The 21,953-nt window shown below is 40.1% G+C and overlaps 2 protein-coding genes across 3 annotated transcripts in view; both read left to right on the top strand.

Moving 5' to 3' along the window:
* Positions 1-178: 178 nt before the first annotated feature.
* On the top strand, positions 179-13,008 carry LOC140560883 (uncharacterized). Its single transcript, XM_072685512.1, has 7 exons — positions 179-319; positions 638-702; positions 2,727-2,826; positions 5,442-6,689; positions 9,912-9,975; positions 10,099-10,223; positions 11,762-13,008. Exons 2-7 carry the CDS (start codon positions 661-663, stop codon positions 11,791-11,793), a joined length of 1,611 nt encoding a protein of 536 aa, XP_072541613.1. The 5' UTR covers positions 179-319; positions 638-660; the 3' UTR covers positions 11,794-13,008.
* A 1,619-nt stretch (positions 13,009-14,627) lies between these two features.
* The window catches only part of ndufv3 (NADH:ubiquinone oxidoreductase subunit V3), a 7,350-nt gene continuing 24 nt past the window's right edge, over positions 14,628-21,953 (top strand). Inside the window, exons 1-4 of one of the 2 annotated variants that reach the window (XM_072685018.1) lie at positions 14,628-14,696; positions 16,132-16,237; positions 16,946-18,079; positions 21,643-21,953. The exon at positions 21,643-21,953 is cut by the window's right edge and continues 24 nt beyond it. In XM_072685018.1, coding sequence (XP_072541119.1) covers positions 14,652-14,696; positions 16,132-16,237; positions 16,946-18,079; positions 21,643-21,803 — 1,446 coding nt within the window. In that variant the 5' untranslated portion in view covers positions 14,628-14,651 and the 3' untranslated portion in view covers positions 21,804-21,953. Of the gene's footprint in view, positions 14,697-16,131; positions 16,244-16,945; positions 18,080-21,642 lie in introns of both variants that reach the window. The other variant, XM_072685017.1, reaches the window with a different exon arrangement.

Here is a 21,953-nt window from a genome sequence, read left to right as displayed (position 1 = left end):
TATACACAGGGGGAATAAATAAAAAATCGCACAGTTTTTTAGTTTTTTGTGAATTTTGCCAAAATAACTGCAAATATGAAGAATAACTAGTATAATTATAAGAAAATAAATAATTTCATTATTTTTTTTATTTTGTAAAAGGCAAGAGGGGAGTGAACACAGAAGGGGGCGTTCACTCAATGCAGAGGCATTTTCGCACAAACGTGGACAGTTCGAGTGTTAAATTGGTCTTTTTTTAGGTCTTTTTTTCGTTTTTCGACTTGTTTTGCTGTTTGGAAACATTTTGCCTTTGAGGACATTGAACAGAAGCGTTAACCTGGTGATTGTCATATTTTTTCAATGTCTTTTTAGGCAGATCAACAACTTTAATAACTTTAAATAGACAATAGTGCACACCAGATTATAGTTAAATATATATAATATATAAATATTTAGTCTGAAGATAAAAATAACAGCCTTTATGATTATTATCAGCATATGTAACGTTTTGTGTAGCTAGCTAACTATTATATTATGTCGTTAACGTGAATATTATAATTGTTGCTTATTATATAAGAGAATTAAGTAGATATATGGGTCGAATAAAGCACTAAAATACTTTGTAAATGTTTGTAAAGATTACTGCATGTTTCCACAGGGAGTGCTTTGTAGGGCGTAAAGATGGCGGCCTCCTTGCTCAGAGTAGGTCGGCTTACCCTGAAGGTAATAAATGTCGTTTTCCAGCTGATGTGAAGGGCTTAGTGTGGTGTTCACGGTCATTATCGATGTGTGTATATTTTTTTAATGAGATTGTAAAGTTGTGACAAGCGAAGAAGAGCCTGCAGATCCTCGAGTAGTGCAGGAACAGCCTGTTCCAGCTGTTAATGGCTGAAACAGCGGTGCTGGAGTTACGCGTTTGTGAACCAGTAGCTGCCAGACTGCCTTGATTTTTGCCTTGACTGACAGTAGTTTCACTCTTATTAAAATAAATAGTAGGAGGAGGAGGAGGAGACTCAAACAGGCAGTGAGACCCACTTCACTGATTTCACTGCAAACCTGTTTATTATTCAGTATATGTGTAATGCAGTTTTACTAGTCCAGGATTAGGACAGTAAGTATGATCTCAGTTTATTATAATGGCTGTAATAATAAATCAGGTCTGCATTAGGCTGCAATAAACTGATTTTGAGTTGAATGAATGAATTATTCAGATTATAAATTGCTAAAATATCCAATAACTCTTAATTACCTGTCAGTATTTAAATTTGGCTTACACTTGGTTTATGAATTTGCTGACTAACCATAAAGACAGTAAGTTCCCGCTAATATAAAAGATAAAACTCCAATATTGTTTCCTGTAAAATTTTAAAACCAAGGATATGCAAAGTAGCAGCAATAAAAAACAAAAAAAACAAAAGCAAATCAGTTTTCACAGGTTTTGTTCTTAAAGAAAAAAAGGGAAACAACTGTGAGACAATAATAAGTTGTTTATGTTGCGCCTTTGTTTGTTTTTTTATAAGTGACTTTTATTTTGACACGATCTGGTCGGAGACGCAATGTTGTTGCCCCTTACCAGCAAACTGATTGGCTCTTTGTGTTGAAAGGCGGGACTTTATTTGCACCAGCAAACTGATTGGCTCTTTGTATTGAAGGGCTGGACTTTATCCGTGAACAGATGGCGTGTTGATCGTTACGAGAAGTCCTGTTCACATTTCTACCAGTGACCGCTCTCCTCATTTATAACATCTGTCCACACCACACTCCCACGCCTCACATATAACTCTACTCTCTGTCACACACCAGAGTGATGGCGCTGCAGATCTGTGGCTGTGTTGCTTTTTTATTTATTCATTTATTTTCTTTTTATAATATTTATTTATATATAATTATTTAATATTCTTTATAAACATTGAATGAGTAATTGTCCTAATACTTTTGTCTGCTCTAGTTGCTGGATGCAAACAATGCTCCAAATCTAGTAGAACGTCTTCTCTGGATGGTAGAGATAGTCGCTTATATTATTATTATTATTATCCTTATTATTATATCTATTTTTATAATTTAATGTATTATTTTGTAATTAGTAATTAGTAATGAATGGGCAGCTGTCCCAATACTTTTGTCTGCAGTGTACTCTTCTTCCTGAAAATAGGAGTAGTTAGAATGGCTTTAAAAATCATATATTATTACTAGTATAGCCTTCATAGATGATATCTGAAATAAGACGTTCTACCAGATTTCAAGTTACATCCCGGCTTGTCCCGGGTTGTCGTGAAAGACCCTGTATGTGTGTTTAAATTGGCTTTTGACGTGTGTGCATATTTGTAAAACCAGTGTGCCAGTGGTATATACAGCTGGCTCATTATGTAATCAACCTTACAGTGCTTTCCCATGCCCAAAATGTTTTTTGACTGGTGCAAAACCATTAACAGAGCAAGTAATAGTACATTCCTCATGGTTAGGTCCATATCAGGTGTACCTAACTCCTTTACAGTCACTCTATAAGGAATTGGTCAGTGGAACAGTCTGTGTTTTGGCTGAGCGCTGTAGTAGCTGGAATTTTAAATGACATAGTGACATTAGTAAGTGCTTAGTAAGCAGAATTGCATGGTAATGTAAATGCATTCAAATTAAAAATGGAAATTAAGATGTGCACACTTGCATTTTAGCTTGTATTGCTTTGGAGTGTAGAGTCACAAAATGAACACGTTCAGGCTGCCTACAGACTGTGTTCCTTTCTTTGTTAGACTCTGCAGGTGGAGAGCTGGGGTGCACTAAGAAGAGCTCCAGCAGCTGCTTTCAGTTCGAAATCTGGAGACAGCAAGAAGTCCAAAAAGTCCAACAAAGGTAAATACCGTTAACCCAATGTTTTTTGTTGTTGTTGTTGTTGTTGTTGTTTTTAGCTTACGCCGACAGCAAAATTTTATACTAGGAGTTGTATAAAAGTGGTAGCCGTAGCTCAAAGGTTGGTACCAGCAACTGTGATTCAACTGTAATGCAAGTCTAATAACTCTGTGTGTGTGTGTGTGTGTGTATGTGTATATATATATATATATATATTAACCTTTGTAGGCCAACAGTGGATAAAGGAGTTATTAGTGTAATAGCTCTGAACATCTTTGTCAAATAACTTTACAACCTTTTATGATTGTGACCCCTAAACAAAGAAGACTCTTTAGAAGAAACCCAAAGCTGTACTATTCTACTGTTCGTGACTACACAACTGCTGAAGTGGGAGTACTTGGGGGACCTAATTCTAAATATAATCCTGGAATGTCACCCACTTAAAGGACGCCATAATAAATACCATACCATGTTCACACAGCGGCCCCACCTGCTGCAGACATGATGAGAATAGACTATGGTGGTGATGGGATTCCCTTCAAGGATAACGTGCGTTTGACAGAATGATCTTGAAGATCCTGAAGATCATTGCAATGTCTGCAGTACGTGTGTAGCAGAACCAGCACTAACTGTAGCTGTCATAGACCATTGCAATGCAACATCACAGACTGTCTTCTCCTGTAAACTACCACTAATAATTACCTGTGGAACACAAGTTCTGGAATAATGCAATAGTGCTGAACATCCCTTACCAATTAATTAGATTTTGATTCATCAGTGTTTTTGGTGGGATGCACCGATCCGATATTAGGATCGGCTGTCGGTCCAGATATTAACTAATTTAGATGGATCTGATAATTAGGCCAATCCATGAAACCGATCCTTTCACTTTAATTTGTTGGTGTGAGACTGCACTAAATGTGCAAATAAATAAATGACAAATGGCAATGTAGTACATTTATATTAATGTGTTGTTTGTTTTATATATATAAGTAATGTTGAAGTCAGTCCTGAGGCCTTAAGTCTCTCCCATGAATCGGTATCTGTATCAGAACTGAAAAAGCCGGATCGGTGCATCCCTAGTTTTTGGTCCAAATGTGAATCTTCGGTTTGAGAGCAAGACTGAATGCAAGGCCACATTCCACCATAGTTGTTTTTGAGACCAGATCTGATCTTCAGAATCCAACATGAGCCAGCATTCCTGTGCTTTTGTAGTCTTCTGTAGTTCTCCTTCCTGCTATGCAAATATGAATGACTGTGTGCTGGTTCCATCCTTTGATCTCTCTGCTTTTATGTTTTGATACACCTTGAATAATTATTTTTCTCCATCATGTGCGTGAATGTGGTTTCTTTCATGCAGTTAAGTTATCTCCTGTAGGTTCCAGTGTATTAATGACTGACATGTGTAACCTGTACAGGTACAACAGAATTTCTCCATTTCAGAGCTTGCAGTTCCCTCTCAGCCACGGTGCAAACATGTATAATGTTCCTTAATTATTTATTTATTTTAAAGTCTTCAAGAAGTCTTTTTTTTATTGATTCAGTTAATAGTTTGGAAGTACCAACTATTCTTTGCAACTCTTTGAGATTTCATATTTTTTAAAATGTTGACACGAGTTCAGCACATTATAGTTAACACTATTTTTGCAGCTACATAACCATTATCAAGAAGATCACAGTTATTTCTAAATTAATCAGCCATGACATTAGTACCACCTGCCTAATATTGAGTAGGTCTCCACAAGATCTCTGAAGGTGTCCTGTGGTATCTAGCACCAAGATGTTAGCTTGGATTCATAGATCAAATCAGTGAGCCTTTAGTTGTCCTTTGTTGAAGCACCTTTGGCAGGTACTGATCACTGCATACCAGACAAACCCACAAGACCTGCCTGATGGTTTGTAGATTTTCTGACCCAGTTGTCTAGCCATCATAATTTGGCTTTTGTCAAAGTGGGTCAGATTCTTATGCCTGACCATCTTCCTGATTTTAACACCTCGCCTTTAAGAACTGACTGTTCACTTGCTGTCTAATATGTATATCCTACCCATTGAATGATGGAGCCACTGTACATGAACATAATCAATGTCCACCTGTAAGTGGTGCTAATGTTCTGGCTGATCAGTGTAAATTGCTGTTTTTTTTTATTATTTTATTTACTGCACTTTGTTCTTTGTTGTCTTTTCAGATGTGATGATCTATAATGAGTAAAATTAATAAGATAATAACAGCAAACATATCGCTACATCAGATCCCTTTATTAAACCCACAGAAAACTGGGCATAGAGACATTTAGGCTACCAAACCAAGACTTGACCCCTAAAGTAAGATCACCCAGTTCTTTAGTTGAGTCATTTCAACTCAGCTCCACTGATTCATTCCAGAAGCACAGAAAACAGGATTACCGCTGTTTCATAATATACCCCTTAAGTTCTGTTTGTATGTGTCAGATATTCCTAGATATCCAGCTTTTACTGACTGTACTGGGTAAGGTACTTGTGTCCAGTGGTTTTCTGTGTCCAGTGGTTTTCATCCATAGAATGGGGTCAGACAACGCAATACGTGAATTAAAATGAATGCCTTTGTATGTTTACCTTCCATTCCTTCCATTCCGTCCCAGAAAAGTCCACGGCAAAAACATTCTTCGATATAGAAAAACTTGTTCAGCACAAATCATATGTGGAATTTCCTGAGAAGAAGGCTGTAGCATCAGCCACCGCTGCTACTGGTACCACCGCTGCCCAAGCTGCACCTGCTTTTGCCACCCCTGTGTCTGAGCCTGTAGTTCCTGAGCCGATTGCATTTGAAGCCATAACTGCCCCTGCAGCCCCTGTAGTAGACCCTACACCTGTTGCAGAAGTTGCTGCTGTCGCAGTCGAAACCACACCAGTTGTTGAAGTTGCTGCTGCTGCTGCTCCCATAACTGAAGCTGCCCCTATTGTTGAAGCTGCTCCACCTGTTGCAGAAGTATTGGCTGATGTTCCTGCATCCAATGCTGCACTTTCTGCTGAAACTGCACCCATTGCTGAAGCTACACCTGTTGCAGAATCTGTGCCTGCAGCTGAAGCCATAGTAGAAGCGGCTCCTGACGCAGAAGGTCCTGTGTCTGTTGTAGAAGCTGTAGCTACAGAAGAGGCTGTTGCCCCTAAGCCTGAAGTGGTTGCTCCTACAACTGAAGCTGTTGCCCCTAAAGCCCCAGCTGTAGAAGCACCACCTGCCCCAGAGCCTATTGCGGAAGCAGCCCCACCTGCCCCTGAGCCTATTGCGGAAGCAGCCCCACCTGCCCCTGAGCCTATTGCGGAAGCAGCCCCACCTGCCCCTGAGCCTATTGCGGAAGCAGCCCCACCTGCCCCAGAGCCTATTGCGGAAGCAGCCCCACCTGCCCCAGAGCCTATTGCGGAAGCAGCCCCACCTGCCCCTGAGCCTATTGCGGAAGCAGCCCCACCTGCCCCAGAGCCTATTGCGGAAGCAGCCCCACCTGCCCCAGAGCCTATTGCGGAAGCAGCCCCACCTGCCCCCGAACCTGCCCCTGAAACAGCTGCATCAGCCCTAGAAGCAGCCCCTGCAGAAGCTGCCTCTGAAGCTGCAGCAGAAGCTCTACCTACCCAAGAGGCTGAAGCGGCCCCAGGTGCAGAGGCAGTGGTTGAGGCAGTGGTTGAAGCTGCTGCTGAAGCAGTCACTGAAGCTGTCCCTGTCAAAGCTGTCGCAGAAGTAGTGGAGGCTGTGGCTGAAGCTGTGGCCGAAGCCGCTGTAGAAGCTGCTGCTGAAGCTGCATCAGAAGCGGCCCCTGCAGTGGAGCTGATAGATGCCGCTGCCGTGATCACAGATGCCGCTGAAGCTCCTATTGAAGTTGTGGAAGCGCCTGAGGGTACAAACCCACCCCCACCCCCCTTAACCCCTCCTCTGTCTACTTTTGTTGGATTCTCTAAAATCTAGACAACCACTTGTTTCAGTTTCTGTATGGGTTTTATACAGTTGTATACCATAAATTGTAAGGTTGTCCAGTTTATGTTTAGCATGCCATAACATTAGAACATTGAGCTTTTAGCTGCCCATAACACATTGTTTAGTAGAAACTAGCACTACCATGGTCCAGCATCACTGCAGCCATGTAGACTCAAGCCACTCAAATTGGGCTATGCTCACAATCTGAGTTGTGCCATAGACAGCAGCCTCTATGTCCTCAGGGTTCAAAGGTCCTATCATAACTTGGATACTAAGCTACACTATATGTCCAAATGTTTGTGGACACCCCTTCTAATGAATGCATTCAGCTCCTTTAAGTTGAACCCATTGCTGACACAGATGTGCAAATGTGCATACACAGCTTATGTACTTCCTATAATGAAGTATTGCTAATGGAATATGATACACATGAACATATTGGCACTATGCCTAATGCCACATGTGGGCTGGAGAGGTATAAAGTCCCCCAGCATTGATCTGTGGAACTGTGTTCTCTATAATTATGGTTGATAAGGCTTTTGGGGATGAGTTGGGCATGAGGTGGGGTGGTGATTATCCAACATCCTGACCTCAGTATACGGCTATGCCGTACTTGTGCCATGCAGATTCAATGCAAAAGTATAAATTGGCCTTTTATTGCTTTTATCGCTGAATGCAATCAGATCCTCACAGCAATGCTTCAACATCTAGTAGAAAGCCTTTCCAGAACAGTAGACATTTACTCCAACAAAAGCAGCATAAATGTTTAAATATATATATATATATATATCTTTACTTTTGTCCATATAGCGAATGTGTTTCTGTATAAAGTAAGAATTGCTAGCCAACCTCTGAACCAGGGGTTCAATGGGTTCACTCTCTCCAACAGTGGCTACTGTCTGTGTCCTGGCTTAGGTCATGAGCATAGCCTTGCCAATCCCACTCATGTTCTCCTCCTGCCTTTTTCCCCCATTTTCATTCGTGTACTCCTGCATTATTTGTTTGCTTGTGGCTTTCGTTATTGCACCTCCACCACATTATGTAAAGTGCTTGTTTTCGCTGTTTTACCTCACACTGCATTGCTCATTGGTCACTGAATGACTTGCGTTGCATCTGTGTCTTGCATTCATCTGCTTTGCTTTTGTTTGTCTGTTCCTCATTCAGTTTTGCTTGATGCCAGCAGTACTTTTGCAAATCTCATTACCTTCAGTTGGTTACCTTGTTTTCCATTTCCATATTTTTAATGTGTTGTTCTGGTACTCTGCTTCTGTGTGTTTCTATTCCTGCTTATGCACCCACTCTTCCAGTCTGTACATTATAATTAGGGGTGGCACACGACAGCTTTTACATGTCTGATACTGATACAATACTGTTACCCCTGACCTTTTTCTTTCATCATGAAGCATTTTGTCTTAAAGTCTAATGTAAAGTAAAGCCTTAAAATCATGGTGATGCTCCACTGACTTGCAGGGAGGGTAATAGGGAGAATAGTGTCTCCGTCATTCCCACTAGGCGGGTTATGTTGCTAAACAGCACAGCGGCCAAAGATTATTCGATGATCAGCACAGTGCTTTATTAACTTCAATTCCAGTGCTGACGCACGTTCATGAGGAGCAGGTCTCAGAGTTCATTTGCAATGTTATTCTCACTAGTTAAAGAAATAAATAGTATCTCCCTGTATAGCGCTACGCTAATGAGGGAGTAGGGATCCACTTCGGTTACAGCCCAAATCTCCATAATGCTGCTTTAACCCTTCAAAGTTCTAATTTATGTGATTGTTTTATTTATTTATTTATTTATTTATTATTATTACTATTTATTCATTAGTTTTATTTATTTTTTTATTTTTTGGATTATTGTAATTTTATTTGCTTAAAAATGATTTTTCAAAGGAGGCAGTCAAACATGCCAGATGTTATTTTCAGGAGATTCTAGGTTACCCAAATATGTAATCATTTGAGATGTAAATACTAGCAAAATGTAGATATTTGTATGCAAATACAAGTCTCGCTGCTTGTTTACGATACATGCATCATGTTTGTAAGTTGATCCTGAGTACTAAAGCCTAGATTGTTTAGGCTAACGGATCAGGTGACTTTGGCCAGTGTTAGAACAATGCTGATACTACTGTAGAAGTATTGTATTGCCACACCCCTAATTATAATATTATTTGTTCTATATTTGTTCTATATTTGTACTAAAATCTAAGTTTCCTTTCCAGTGTTAATGCTAAAGTTTAACTTTGTCAAACTGATGTTAAATTTCCTTCTTTTTTTTTTTTGTTAAAGCTAATGGTAAGGTTACAATGGTCAAGTCACTGTCTTTTATATGGTCAACACGTTTCTAATAGCCTTACCTTGGGTTGGATGCTACAGTATGAGTATGATACGGAAATGTTTGTTTGTTTGTTTTTGTTTTTAGGATATGACTTTCTAGTCCTCCTCTTTTCCTCTTTTGCTCACACTCACAAAACACTCTCTCCTCCTGTCTGTATGTCCCTGTTCTTCCCTGGGAGTCGCATGACATCAGTAACCAGTAATGTTGCCTCTTTCCCTCTGTATGGTGGTGTATGTATGAAAGATGTCCACGAAAGTTTCTTCTGTTCCTTCCCCACTTTCCCAAGGTGGTGAACGATATGCTCAGTGAGTCTGGGTTTGCACTCTGGTTGCTGTGTGTGGAATCCAGGTTATGTTAGGTTTTGAGAGGTTTTACTAAACTCTGCAACCAACATGCACATCACTACGATGAACAAAACATGGTTGGTTGGTCTTTTCTCAAAATGCCTTGGGTAGTGTTCCTGTAGATGTAGGTGACTCTTCCAGGTACTCACAATCTGAACTGGCCATGGTTTCCCAAAAGCTTCACAGAATGGTTGTGCAATCCACCCAAGTTCTCTAAGATATTATTTAAGAACTCTGAAGCATTTGGGGAATTAGGCCTTTTCTTTCTTTGTTCGCTCAGTCCGTTAGCTCCCCAGGCCTGTAACTGCTTTGCTGTATCTACTGCTTGTTCACAGTAGATACACATTTTGTGCATGAAGGTTTCAGAGTGATTTTCAGAAATGTTTATGTAGGAAAGGGGATATTTTGTAAATCAGTGTCACACATAAGAATGAACAGTAATTGGCTCTTTCTCTGACTGGCAGCTGGTTTGGACCCCGTTCAAAGTCTTTTCCTGGATGCAATCCGTGACTACTCCACCCAGAGCAGGTAAGACTTTGTCTTCTTTCATGCATGTGGTGATTTGTTTTTTTTCCAGTAATCCAGTTCTTCCACTGATGTTGGAACAGTTATGTTGTAAGTGTCTCAAAATGCTTCTTCCTCTACCATTAGGTCTTCTGGTGGCCTAGTTGATGCTGGTCCCGAGTACCAGAAGGCCCTGGCTGAAGAAGTTGCCAAACTGCAGCGGTTATATGGTGGTGGTGACCTGAATTCCTTCCCAGAGTTTAAATTCCCTGGTGGGTTTAATGAGCTTGCTCATAGACTGCAGATTGATTCATTAATTTTCCCTAACCTGGATGGTGCCATCATTCATTGGAGATGAATTATGTCACCAGGCTGCACAATATAAATAAAGTGGTCGATATCAATAATGTTAGTACATGAGTAATCAGCATTATTCAGCATATTCAATTTAATATTTATTTTAAAAATCTGTTCTGTTTAAGCTAGTGCTTGTGTACAGTCAGGTCCATAAGTATTTAGATGGTGACAATTTTTGTAATTTGACCTCTGCACATCACTTCAGTGGTTTTAAAATTATGCAGATGTGTAGACTTTTATCTTTTAATTTAAGAGGTTTAACAAAAATACTGTATTAAAGTTTCAAATACAGGAAGTATTTGAAAGTATTTTTGAAGCTTAAAAACTTTTCAGCTGGGCTTAATCAGTATAATGAACATGGAAATGGAAAATGAGTGCTTTAATGTGTTTGCAACCTCCTTCCCCCAATTGTTTATATTACACATTAAGTCATCAAATGACATTAAAAATGTGTTCTCTTTTTAAACTAATTTTTTTTTTAAGTTAATGAAGTTTTAAGCATGTTTGCGTTAAAAACAAAATTCTGAGTACACTAGATATTGATTATACAAAAATTCTACTTTTGGATGGTTAAATATAACAGTTAATACATTGTCCCTCCATTTTCACAGGCTTAAAAATAATTGGACACTTTACTGATAAGCAGTTTCTTGGTCAGGAATTTCTTTGTTTTGTCAGCACACACCAGGGACTAGGGACTGTCCATTGTGGTGATGTACAGAGGCCAAATCACATATTATTTGTGTCCCTGACAAAATAATCATGGACAGGACTGTATGGACATGGACATTCACTTCCCACACAGGGTTTTAATGCCACTTAAGTCTCTCTACTTGAACACTGACATTTGAAGTCGACACGGGGAAGTTTATTTTAAAATAAATAGATTTCATATACATAGAATTTATAACCACAAACACTTTACCTCATGTATGTGCAGCTTGTAACTACAAATATGCATGCATTTGTGAGATCCTACTGGTGTGGGATACTTTTTTTTCAGTGATGCACACATACATCATTTAAGTGTTAAGGCTTCCCTTTCCATTGAGACAGACAAGAATATTTGTCTTAATAAATGCAGCTTAATTATAGCCATTCAGAATGTAAAGCAGTCACTGAGCCCATCCATCAAGAACATGGATTTATGGAAAATCTTACTTCTCCTAATTAAGTATTAGTGACCTCTCTACTATAAGTATCTTTATCACTAAACATGTAGTTGCTAGTTTGATAGATTGCTTACAGTGATCGTAGACCATCTGTTGCTACACAGTTTATCAGACACCTTCCATGAATGGAAAATTAGTAATTTAAGACCACCACTGACCACTGATTTGGTTTGTAGACCATGTGGGTAGCATGGCAGTGTTTTGTTGCTGGTGCCAATTTTACACTTATTAACTACCTAAACGATCCTTGGACTAAAATTCTATTTTTTTCTTATTTTCAGAGCCCATGCTGGATGAAGTGTCTGCCAAGTAAACAGTCAGTTTCGAAGATCACCCTATCCTGTGCCTACCTTCAATTAATATGGTGTCTTTTACCTCAGTCATTGTCTGTCAAAGATTTGTTATAGATATTTTTCTGAACCTTTAAAACCTTTTCACCAGTTTTATGCAACCCATTCATTCTTGTATTAAACGCACAGTTTAGAAGAGAAGGGAGTTTTTAGGGAGTAGCGTCTTAGACATAATGCTTTTGCATGCTGTGATTTTGGATGGGATTAGTACATACACCGATCAGCCATAACATTTAAAGGTCACCTGATTTAATAAGGGGCACCCCTCCATTAGCATCAGAACTTGCAAAGGTGACATCATATACCCCTTTTCCACTAGTTTACACCGCCCCCTGGAGTCTTGGAGAAATCTCTCGAACATGCTTCGGTCAAAATACCTCAAGAATCAAGCTCCAATAGTCACCCTGTCTAAACAGGTGTTCAGAACGGGCCGTTAGAGTGTCTGATCTGTTATATGATCCCAAGCCACTGCTCATCCACCCATACTCTGTGTACTGCCAAAACGGGAACCAAGTCATCTCCAGCTGGCACTGGTAGTTTCCGAGACGAAAATCCAAACCAGAAAACAGAACTGAACCACAGGGAAGTATAATTGTGGCATTTTCTTGGTGCAAAGCTGAACATCCATAGGCAGCAGGTTGCAGTGTTGGTGCCCTCAACCTGCAGCAAGACACCATTTAGAGCAATGAGCCAGCTGCAGAGGCTTCCTTTGTTGAACCTGTTAGCATGTAGACTTTTGCCAGCTGCATGCAGCGATTTTTGATTATTGCTCAGGTGCTTTTCAAAGAGTAGGTGGAGATTATTAGGAGGTGCCAGTATACTTCCATTATGTTCCCTTGTGACATAGAAATGGGAGTCAGATTTGAACACTGTTTAATTCCATGCTTCCAGAAAACAGACTTCTGCTTCTTATTCCACAGTTTGTGACTTGGTAGGCACCCCTGATGCCCAAATGTATTGGAAAAGTGCATTTTTCCATTAATAAGTTCCCTTTAAGTCTGCTAAGTTGTGAGGTGGGACCTCCATGGGTATTATGACTGATTGGTGTATTGTTAGCAGTTTGAAAAGTGTGGAGGATAGAATGAATAAACGCAGCAATAAATGTTTACTCATGTCTGTGTGTATCCTGTTGCTGATCTAGACTGAAACACTGTGAATAAATTGTATTCATGTTTAAAGTCTCTTTTGAATGTATCTTTCTTTTCATTTTTTTATTAAAAATCCAGCACTGAATAGGCCTTCGAACCATGAAGTTCATGTTCTGTGCCTGTAAACCAATGACCCAGATTTAAGCAGTGTAGAAAAGTGCACAGGACACCTTTATGATCAAAAAATAAATAAAAAGATTTGTTACGAAGGACAGAATAACTGATCAGTGTAATTTGCCGAAAGTAACTATAGTTAGTCTGACCGATCATTGCTCTGATGCTCTGATTACACACTTTATGGTGTTGTATATGAGTGTTCTGAATATGGCCTGTTTTTAGTACATGCTTCCATTAGGTCATATTAGAACATATAAAACAATGTCAGGTAAAGGTGACATGAAGGTGTCCTATTGTACAAAGAAATTGGTCAGCAGCTCCTGTAGGTTGCAAAGTGAAGCCCTCACGGATCTCATCGGTGAGCCTTGGGCACTCATGACCCTGTCGCCAGTTCACTGGTTGTCCTTCCTTAGAGCACTTTTGGTAGCTACTGACCACTGCATACCAGGAACACCTTACAAGACCTGCCGTTTTGGAGATGCTCTGACCCAGTCATCTAGCCATCACAGTTTGTTCCTTAAATTGGATCAGATTCTTATGGCTATTTTTTTTAACCCTTTTTTTCCAGCTCATCAGCTTCAAGAGCTTGACAGATACCACTGTATATAAAGATAATCAGTAAAATCTGTTTTATTAATTGTAACAAGATCATCAATGTCATGGCTGAACGGTGTATTACAGAACAGATTATTGAACATCATATGTTCAGTACAGGTGCTGGTCTTAAAATTAGAATATCTGAATTTGATACTGAATTTGGGGTTTCATTAGTTGTCAATTATAACCATCCAAATTAAAAGAAATAAACACTTGAAATATATCAGTCTGTGTGTAATGAATGGATATAATATACAACTTTCACTTTTTAAATGAAATTACTTAAATAAATCTACTTTTTTATGATATTCTAATTTTATGACCAGCACCTGTATATCTGATTAGAATTTTCTTGGGGGCTCTAGCTCATAGGGGCCTAGTCTGCCTACTTTTGCCTACTACTAAAAACACATGGACAAAGAACTATGTTTATATATATATATATATATATATATATATATATATATATATATATGCTATGATATATCAAAAATAATATGTAGGTATGTCCATTTGGCACGGATATGACGGAGAGACCCTAATAACCATGTGTCTGTTGACCTTATATAAAAAAAAAAATAAAAAAAAATACAAACCTTTTTATGACCAGCACCTGTATATCTGATTAAAATAGTCTTGGGGGCTCTGGCTCATAGGGGCCTAGGCTGCCTACTTTTGCCTACTACTAAAAACACATGGACAAAGAACTATGTTTATATATATATATATATATATATATATATATATATATATATATATATATGCTATGATATATCAAAAATAATATGTAGGTATGTCCATTTGGCACGGATATGACGGAGAGACCCTAATAACCATGTGTCTGTTGACCTTATAAAAAATAATAATAATAAAAAATACAAACCTGCAGCTTCAGACCCGGAACCTCCTGTGCGCAGTTCGCTGTTTTCCGTCCGTGTAATAATAGCAGCTGTACCGAGATGGCGACCTCCCTGCTCAGGCTCGGACGACTCGGGTCGCTCAAGGTAATTAGATGAGAATAATAAACGTCTGAACAACGTATTAGTCATTGACTGTACGTTTCTCACCCATTACAACCGGCTGATTTGAGTCGGTCCGGTTTAGTGAGACGTTAAACCGGCGGAGTGGCGGCGGGCGGCGGTGTCCTTGTGGAAACAGGGCTGGCGGTCTGAGCCTCGGAGCTCATACACAGCTAATAACCACGTGTGGATTTGACTCAGCGCTTAATGTGAAATAGAGGGGTTAGAGACAACTGTCCGAGACAGCTGCTCCTTATGGCAACACGCCTGAGGACACCTAGCTTCTCATCTATCTAGCTGACGAAGCTGTCCTCTGAAATCAAGGGTCGTGATAGGGAGTTAGACCACTGTGCTTGCAGCAGTACCAGCCACTACACTCATGGGAAGGCTTTACACTAGATGCTAGAACAATGCTGTGTGCATTTGATTGCATTCAGCCCCGAGAGCTTTAGTGAGGTCAGAGACTGATCTACTGGATCACAAATTCTGTCATTCCCAAGGTGTGGGATGCAGCTCCATCACTTTGGAGATTGCAGGTCCACTGCTGGGGTCTTCGTACCCCTCCAGCTGGGATCCAGAGCATCCCATTCCATTGGCATTGCTTCTATGTGGGGATTAATCAAGCAATATTTACATTTTTTTTTAACATTTTTTCACATTTAGCTGAAGCTCTTATCCAGAGCGACTTACAAGGTGACTCGTATTACAGAGGTGGGTCAGTGTAGTGTTAGGAGTCTTGCCCAAGGACTTGCCCAAGCACCCACAGTCACCCAGACCTGGAATCAAACCCTGGTCTCCCACATGGTGGTGTTGTAACGCAATGGTAGGTGGTGGTGTTATCTGTTGCACCACACCAACCAACCAATGTTCACCTCGAAGCAGCTGAATCACTGATGTAGTGTGCTTCTGCAAATGCATCATGTGGCATTGATAACTAACTGCACCTGTTAGTCACTTTTATTAACTAGGTTATAGTTTATTTTGCACTAAAATGATCTAAAAAGAGAAGACTAGGCTGTAACTAAGTTTAGCTCCTGTGTTTATAGGTAAGATGTTCCACTGCAATCAGAGAAGATACTCAGAAAGCAGTTTTTCAAGCTGCAGCTTTTGTTCGTCTGCTCAAGTTGATATAACTACTTGAATTATTATTATATACTATAAAATTGTAGTGTTTTATTATTATTATATTTTAAACACTGGGAGGAATTGAGTTTTTACAGATCATGATTTGAGATCATTGGCTTCACTTGTATGTATGTATGTATGAGGGTATGGTGAGATTGCCGTCTAAAGAATATTTGTTCTTTCAGAGTTTAGTTTAAGTCAGATCACTGACTTTACCACTGCTGCTTCTATATCAGAGATGCTATTCTTTGCTATTCTAAAACCTTTAACTATTCCTTTTCTGTCTTTTATTCAGTGTCTCCGGCAGGACAGCTGGGGCACTCTGAGGACCCCGTTCACTGCGGCGCTCTCCACTAAAGCTGAAGAGCCAAAGAAACCAGCAAAAAAGGCAAAAGCTGCAAGTAAGAGTAAGGGCATGCTTCTCTTCCCCTCTAAGAGTTGACTCTGTTATTTGATTGTTATTAATATGGTTTAATTAGATTATAATATGTTTATCATCATAATTGAGGCCGAATAACCTGCCTAACAACAGAATGAGTAATCTTTTGACCTTTAAGTGAATGCGGCTTCATAAGCTAACGCATGTTTCAGACTTTCACTTTAGTAATTAGCGTTATAGACCTTATAGTTTCATAAAGACAAATTTAGCCTACAATGTCGGTGGTGTTTCACTATGAAAGAAAATGTGCCGTAAACCAGCTGTAAAATTTAGTAGGATGTACTTGAACCAATTGTTAAATAATTAACAAAGGAATTAGTAGCTGAGACACTGTAGATAAAATGATGCATAACTCTCAATACAGGATGAATTACCTCTGATAGTAGACCACATCTTCAAACCAAAGCCTTTAGATCACTGACCAAGACAAGCTACATTTTGTTGTGTTATTGATACTTTTGACTTCCCACATTACAAGTAACCTATTAGAGAAGCTACCATGAGTGCTGGCCTGTTTAAAAATAGAACTGATGGTCAATTCAAGCTTCTAGGACTCTTTGATACCCAGAAGGTGAGTGATCTTTTTCATATTGGTGTCAGCAGGGCTACTGGTCCCACGGTTCATCATAAAAACAATCTCATGCTGTTTATCCCATTTTCTCAACCTTAGAGGCCTCTGACCAGAGGGCTGCTCTACTAGCCTACAAGACAGCTGTTGCCTTCCCTACTAGGCTTTCTGCCCCAGGATTTGTCAGTGCCTTAGGTGAATCTGGTTCGAGTACAGATCCTCTGACAGCTGGAGCTGTGGTGGCTGCAGGTACCTCTACTGCAGAACATGCTCCCGCTGCTGTTGAAGGTTCAGCTAAAGCTTCCGCCTCAGGGGAGACTGCCAGCTCCGGCCAAGGTGAATCAGTCACAAAACAACCTGAAGCTACGCCTGTGGGGGAGTCAGTGACTAGAAGTGATGCTGCAAGCAAAACCAATGAGGTGGGACGTCCTACAGGATCTGTTGCATCAAAGGATCATGAAGATACCTCTAGTTCCTCCTCCAGTGAATCAGATTCCGATTCTGACTCCGATTCTGACTCCGATTCTGATGATGAAGGACCAGACAAGACTAAGAAGACTGAAACCGTGGTCCCGCCTGAAGAAAAAGCAGGACAGGAAAAAGCTCCTACTGACTCTGTTTCAGAGGCGAAGACTACTGAAGCTCTTCCTCAAGAAGTGACTGCGGAGTCTGTTACTGTCCCCAAAGCCTCTGCCAAAGCACCTCCAGAAACTACTAAAGCTGCGACCAAGGCTACTGCTTCACGTACGACAGCAGAAGGGTCCACAGAAGCTGTGAGCGCTGAGGAGATCATTGACCCTGCCCCAGCCTTAACTACAACTGTCACTAAAGCAGTTCCTAAAACACCTACAGGCTCCCCTCTGGAGTCTGCACCCCCTGGAGAGATGGCTGATGTTGCACCAGAACTTAAAACGGGCGCTGCGGAGGAGATTGTCTCTGAAAGAGAACCAGGTGTGGAGGTGAAGACTTCAAAAGCCAAAGCTAAATCTGTGCCAGATGTTGAAGTGATTCCAGAAGCTAGTTCCAAAGCAGCTGGAGGTGTTGCTGAAGGACCCCCTGATGTAAAAGCCAAAGTTGAACCAGAAAGCGTCCTTGACTCTGATAAAGAAGTGCCTTCTGAACCCAAAGCCCAAGTGGAAGCTGCTCCACCTGCAGAGGAGCTGGTCGACACTGCTCCCGCTATTGCAGACGCAGGAGAACCCTTACCGGAGGCAGCAGTAGCGGCAGCACCTGAGGGTACTGACCACACCCCCTTAAATCTCTTTCTGTCCTCTGAGGAGCCGTCAAACATGATTGTTTATTTAAAGAATTTTAACAGATGACATTTCTTGATCTACCCCAGATACGTGCCTTTTTTCCAAAAGAATCAATAGGATTTTAAAGCATACCATTCCTCTTTTTCATATCTACAGTGTGTATGTGTGTATATGTGTATATATACGTATACAAACACACACATACACACATCTCTTTACCAGTCATAGTGCATTTGAATTGACCTGCATTGTTCTAAACTAGGAGTAACATGTTAATGCATGTCTGAATTTAAGGGCTCTGGATGCAGATTCCTGAAATACAGATATGTTCAGTCTCTTCAGTTTCAACATTCCTCCTTTTATTTCATGTCCTTTCACCCAAGCTCTAAAGGTCTTCTAGATTATCTTCTTAAAACCTTTCAGTGATTTAAGGGTATTCTTTTCATTTTTTTCTGCTCAACACACACACACACACACACACACACTGTAAATCCAAATGTTTAGGTTTTCTCACTTTAAATATGTCACAGTGTTTGGTAAATGTGGGCAGGATGGCTATATTGTGATAATTATTTGTATCTAACATACTGCAAATCTCATCAGTGCCTAAAGTACACTGACAGACTGCATGTTTGGTTACAAAGCATGTAATTAGTCACGTTTATTTGGATGGAGTGCCGCAGATTTGGAATATACATCCTTGTAAATGGGGAGAGCTGAAATGTCGTCTCATAAAATATACCAATCAGCCATTACATTATCCACAATAGACTGTTACAGTTACATCTGTCAAGGGGGAGATATATTAGGCAGCTAGTGAACAGTCAGTTCTTGAAGGTGATGATGTGTTAAAAGCAGAAGCAAAGAATCTGATCCACTTTTGCAAGATCCAGATTGTGGCTCTGATGACTGGGTCAGAGCATCTCCAAACAGTCCAAGAAAGGACTGGTACATGGGTATCCCAGGCTCATTGATGTGATTCCTCACAACTTACAGGTCTTGGGGGATCTGCTGCTAATGTCTTGGTGTCAGATACCACAGGAGGTCTTGTGGAGCCCATGCCTCGAATAGTCAGATTTGCTGTGGTGGCCTACTTTCAATATTAGGCAGGTGGTGTCAATGATGTGGCTGATTGGTGTAAATATCAGTGTTAAAGAAGGTCTATTTATTTATTTATTTAACTAGCCCATTTTTTAAAATTACATTTATTAAAGACTTGTTGCTTTTAAGTTCCCAAATAGGGTGACAACTCGAACACTGTGACATTTAATATATGTTAAAGAAAGTGTTTCAAATCTAAGTGTGTGGATTTACAGTGTAGCGGTCCAGTCTGATGATTGGTCTTGTCTTTTCCCCTTGATTCCTGCATATTTGAAGCTTCCTTGCTGTTGGGCTTATCGAAATGTTCTTCTTCTGGAATGAACCCCCTTAATGCTTCTTTAGTAATGCGCTCGGCTCATATACCTGATCACGATTAACACTTCAGAAGCACGCTTGTCTTTCCAGTCTTGCAGTCCTTTTCCATTGCAGCCATTGTGAGAGCAATCCACATGTCTGATGACCCCTTACCCTCTTCTTTGTAACTTTTCTTTATTTATTTCTGTCCTGATAAAGGCAGAAAATTATGTTTTTTACATATTTGTTTTACATGTTTTTACAATTTATTTTTCTGTTTTTATTATTTTAATTCCATGTATTTTTTTATATACTACATAGTTTTGTTTTTGTTTTTTTTGTTTTTAACATGACTTTTACATTATGGCTAATGCTAATCATCATTTACTGTCTGTGTGTGTAATGTGACACTTCTGTCTTCTGTCGCTGATTTCAGAATTCTTCCATTCCTCTTCTGTCTGTCCTACAGTATTTCTTAGCCAGTAATCTCTCCCTACTGACTGCATGCCTGGATATTTTCACTCTGTTCTACTAATCAGTTAATATGAAAGCTTCAGTTTAGAAGGCAAGGACACTTTGGTCATCAGCTAAAGAAACAAGGTGCATGACCTTGTATTGGATTTGTATTGAGGTTTTTTAACAGTAATAATCACGGTGTGCTGAGAAATAAGCACACTCACTCAAAAGTGTCACATTTCAAATATTCAAAACTTTTTTTTTTCTTTTTTTCTAATTGAAGCAGTACCATATGACCGATGGAGCTGACTTGCTAAATCAAGAAGCAAGCAGAGTAAAGCTAAGGTTGATAGAAGCTCCAGCAGACAAGCAGCCTCAGGCCGTTCACGCTCCTTTGAATTTGATGTGTGTGTGACCACAGGGGGTGGAGTCACATGGTCTGTAGGAGGAAGTAACTACTGTAAAACAATGCAGCTTGAAGTGTGAATATTCGAACAAACGCGCCTTTCAAGTGAGGATGTAAGAAGTGGTTGAAGGACGTGTTGAGAAGATAAGCACTGGTGTTAGTTTTTCCCCCTCGGGAAGCAGACCAGTTTTCCAGGGCTTTTCTTGTTAACAGCATTTTTTTCTGTAGATTTTTCATTGTTATTATTATTTTCTTAATATTATTGGTAAATCATAAGGGTATACACTTAAAAAAAAAAAAAGGTGCTTCAGATGGTTCTTCCAAGTGATTCCATGGCAGAACCACTTTTGTTTCCATAAGGAAACATGTCTGTAATAGAGAGGTGAATGTGAAGAATATATATATATATATATATATATATATATATATATATATATATATTTAAAGACCATTTAAAGGTTCTTCATACTCTCACGTCTCTATTAAAACATGGTTATTTATTGAAAAAAGTGGTTCTTCTACAGCGTTGCTCAAAGAGACATTTGTCCTAAACCTAGAGCTTAGTCTAGTGCAAAGATAAATTAGAGATACATACATTGTCAATGCCCAGAGTGCAAGTACCAGTGCAAAAATGCTGTTTGCCATCCACCAAAACATGCAACCTACCTGAATGTGCTGCCAGGTTCCTACAGTCAGGTTGCATGCCCAAACACAGCTCAATGCTGTGTTGTTTTTACCACTCTAGCCCTGTAGCCCACATCTGGCATTTGACCAATAGGTTCATGTTTATCTGCTCCAGAGAGTCCCATTCTACTGTCAGTACTTTTCCACGAGCACTAGACAAGCTTTATGTGTATTTGCACATCAGTGTCAGCAATGGGTGCAACTTAAAGTAGCTGAATCCATTTATTGGAATGGGTGTCCACAAACATTTGGACATGGTGTACAAGGCGTTTGTGTGACAGTGACAGTATACAGAGGAAACACTGTATGATGCTCAGTATTACCTGTATTCACAGGTTCTAGACTCTGCAGGTCTCAGTTTAGTTTTTTTTGTGGGTTATTGATGCATGTAGCACATATACAATAAGAAGGCCATTAATGGGTGTCCTTGTCCAACTCCAGCTGCTGACCATGTTACCCCAGCTGCTGACCATGTTACCACACCTGCATGTGCAGGCGATATTCGCATGAGCTAACTAATTTAAATACATGTGTATTATTTTTTTTGTCCAAGCCACATGTCTTAGCTTGCTCTCTTTTCTTTCTCTGGCTGCCCACTCTAGAACCTGCCCCCGAGCCGGAACCAGAGCCGTTCGACAACACTACCTACAAGAACCTGCAGCACCACAATTACAACATTTACACCTTCGTAGATATGGATGTGGAGATGGCCAAGCACCGCCTGCCCCAGCCTACTTCAGGAAGACCCTCACCCAGGCACTGATCCCCCACCCGCCCTCCTCCAGAGGCCTCAGACCCCCTTCCTTGTCATACCCCAGTCCTCCAAGCCCTGCCGCCTTGGCGCACTCTTGTTTGTCTTTTGGATGATTAACTACACTGCAGCTTCCAGTGTGTAGGAAACGCTTGTAATTCT

The sequence above is a fragment of the Salminus brasiliensis genome, chromosome 8 (genome assembly GCF_030463535.1).
Source record: "Salminus brasiliensis chromosome 8, fSalBra1.hap2, whole genome shotgun sequence".
Lineage (NCBI taxonomy): Eukaryota > Metazoa > Chordata > Actinopteri > Characiformes > Bryconidae > Salminus > Salminus brasiliensis.
This window is presented reverse-complemented; position numbering and strand designations above follow the sequence as displayed.

Coding starts and splice junctions, on each gene's coding strand:
- LOC140560883 (XM_072685512.1), top strand. CDS start 661: ATGGCGGCCTCCTTGCTCAGAGTAGGTCGGCTTACCCTGAAG. Junction 703..2,726: donor TAGGTCGGCTTACCCTGAAG/GTAATAAATGTC, acceptor TTTCTTTGTTAG/ACTCTGCAGGTGGAGAGCTG. Junction 2,827..5,441: donor GTCCAAAAAGTCCAACAAAG/GTAAATACCGTT, acceptor ATTCCGTCCCAG/AAAAGTCCACGGCAAAAACA.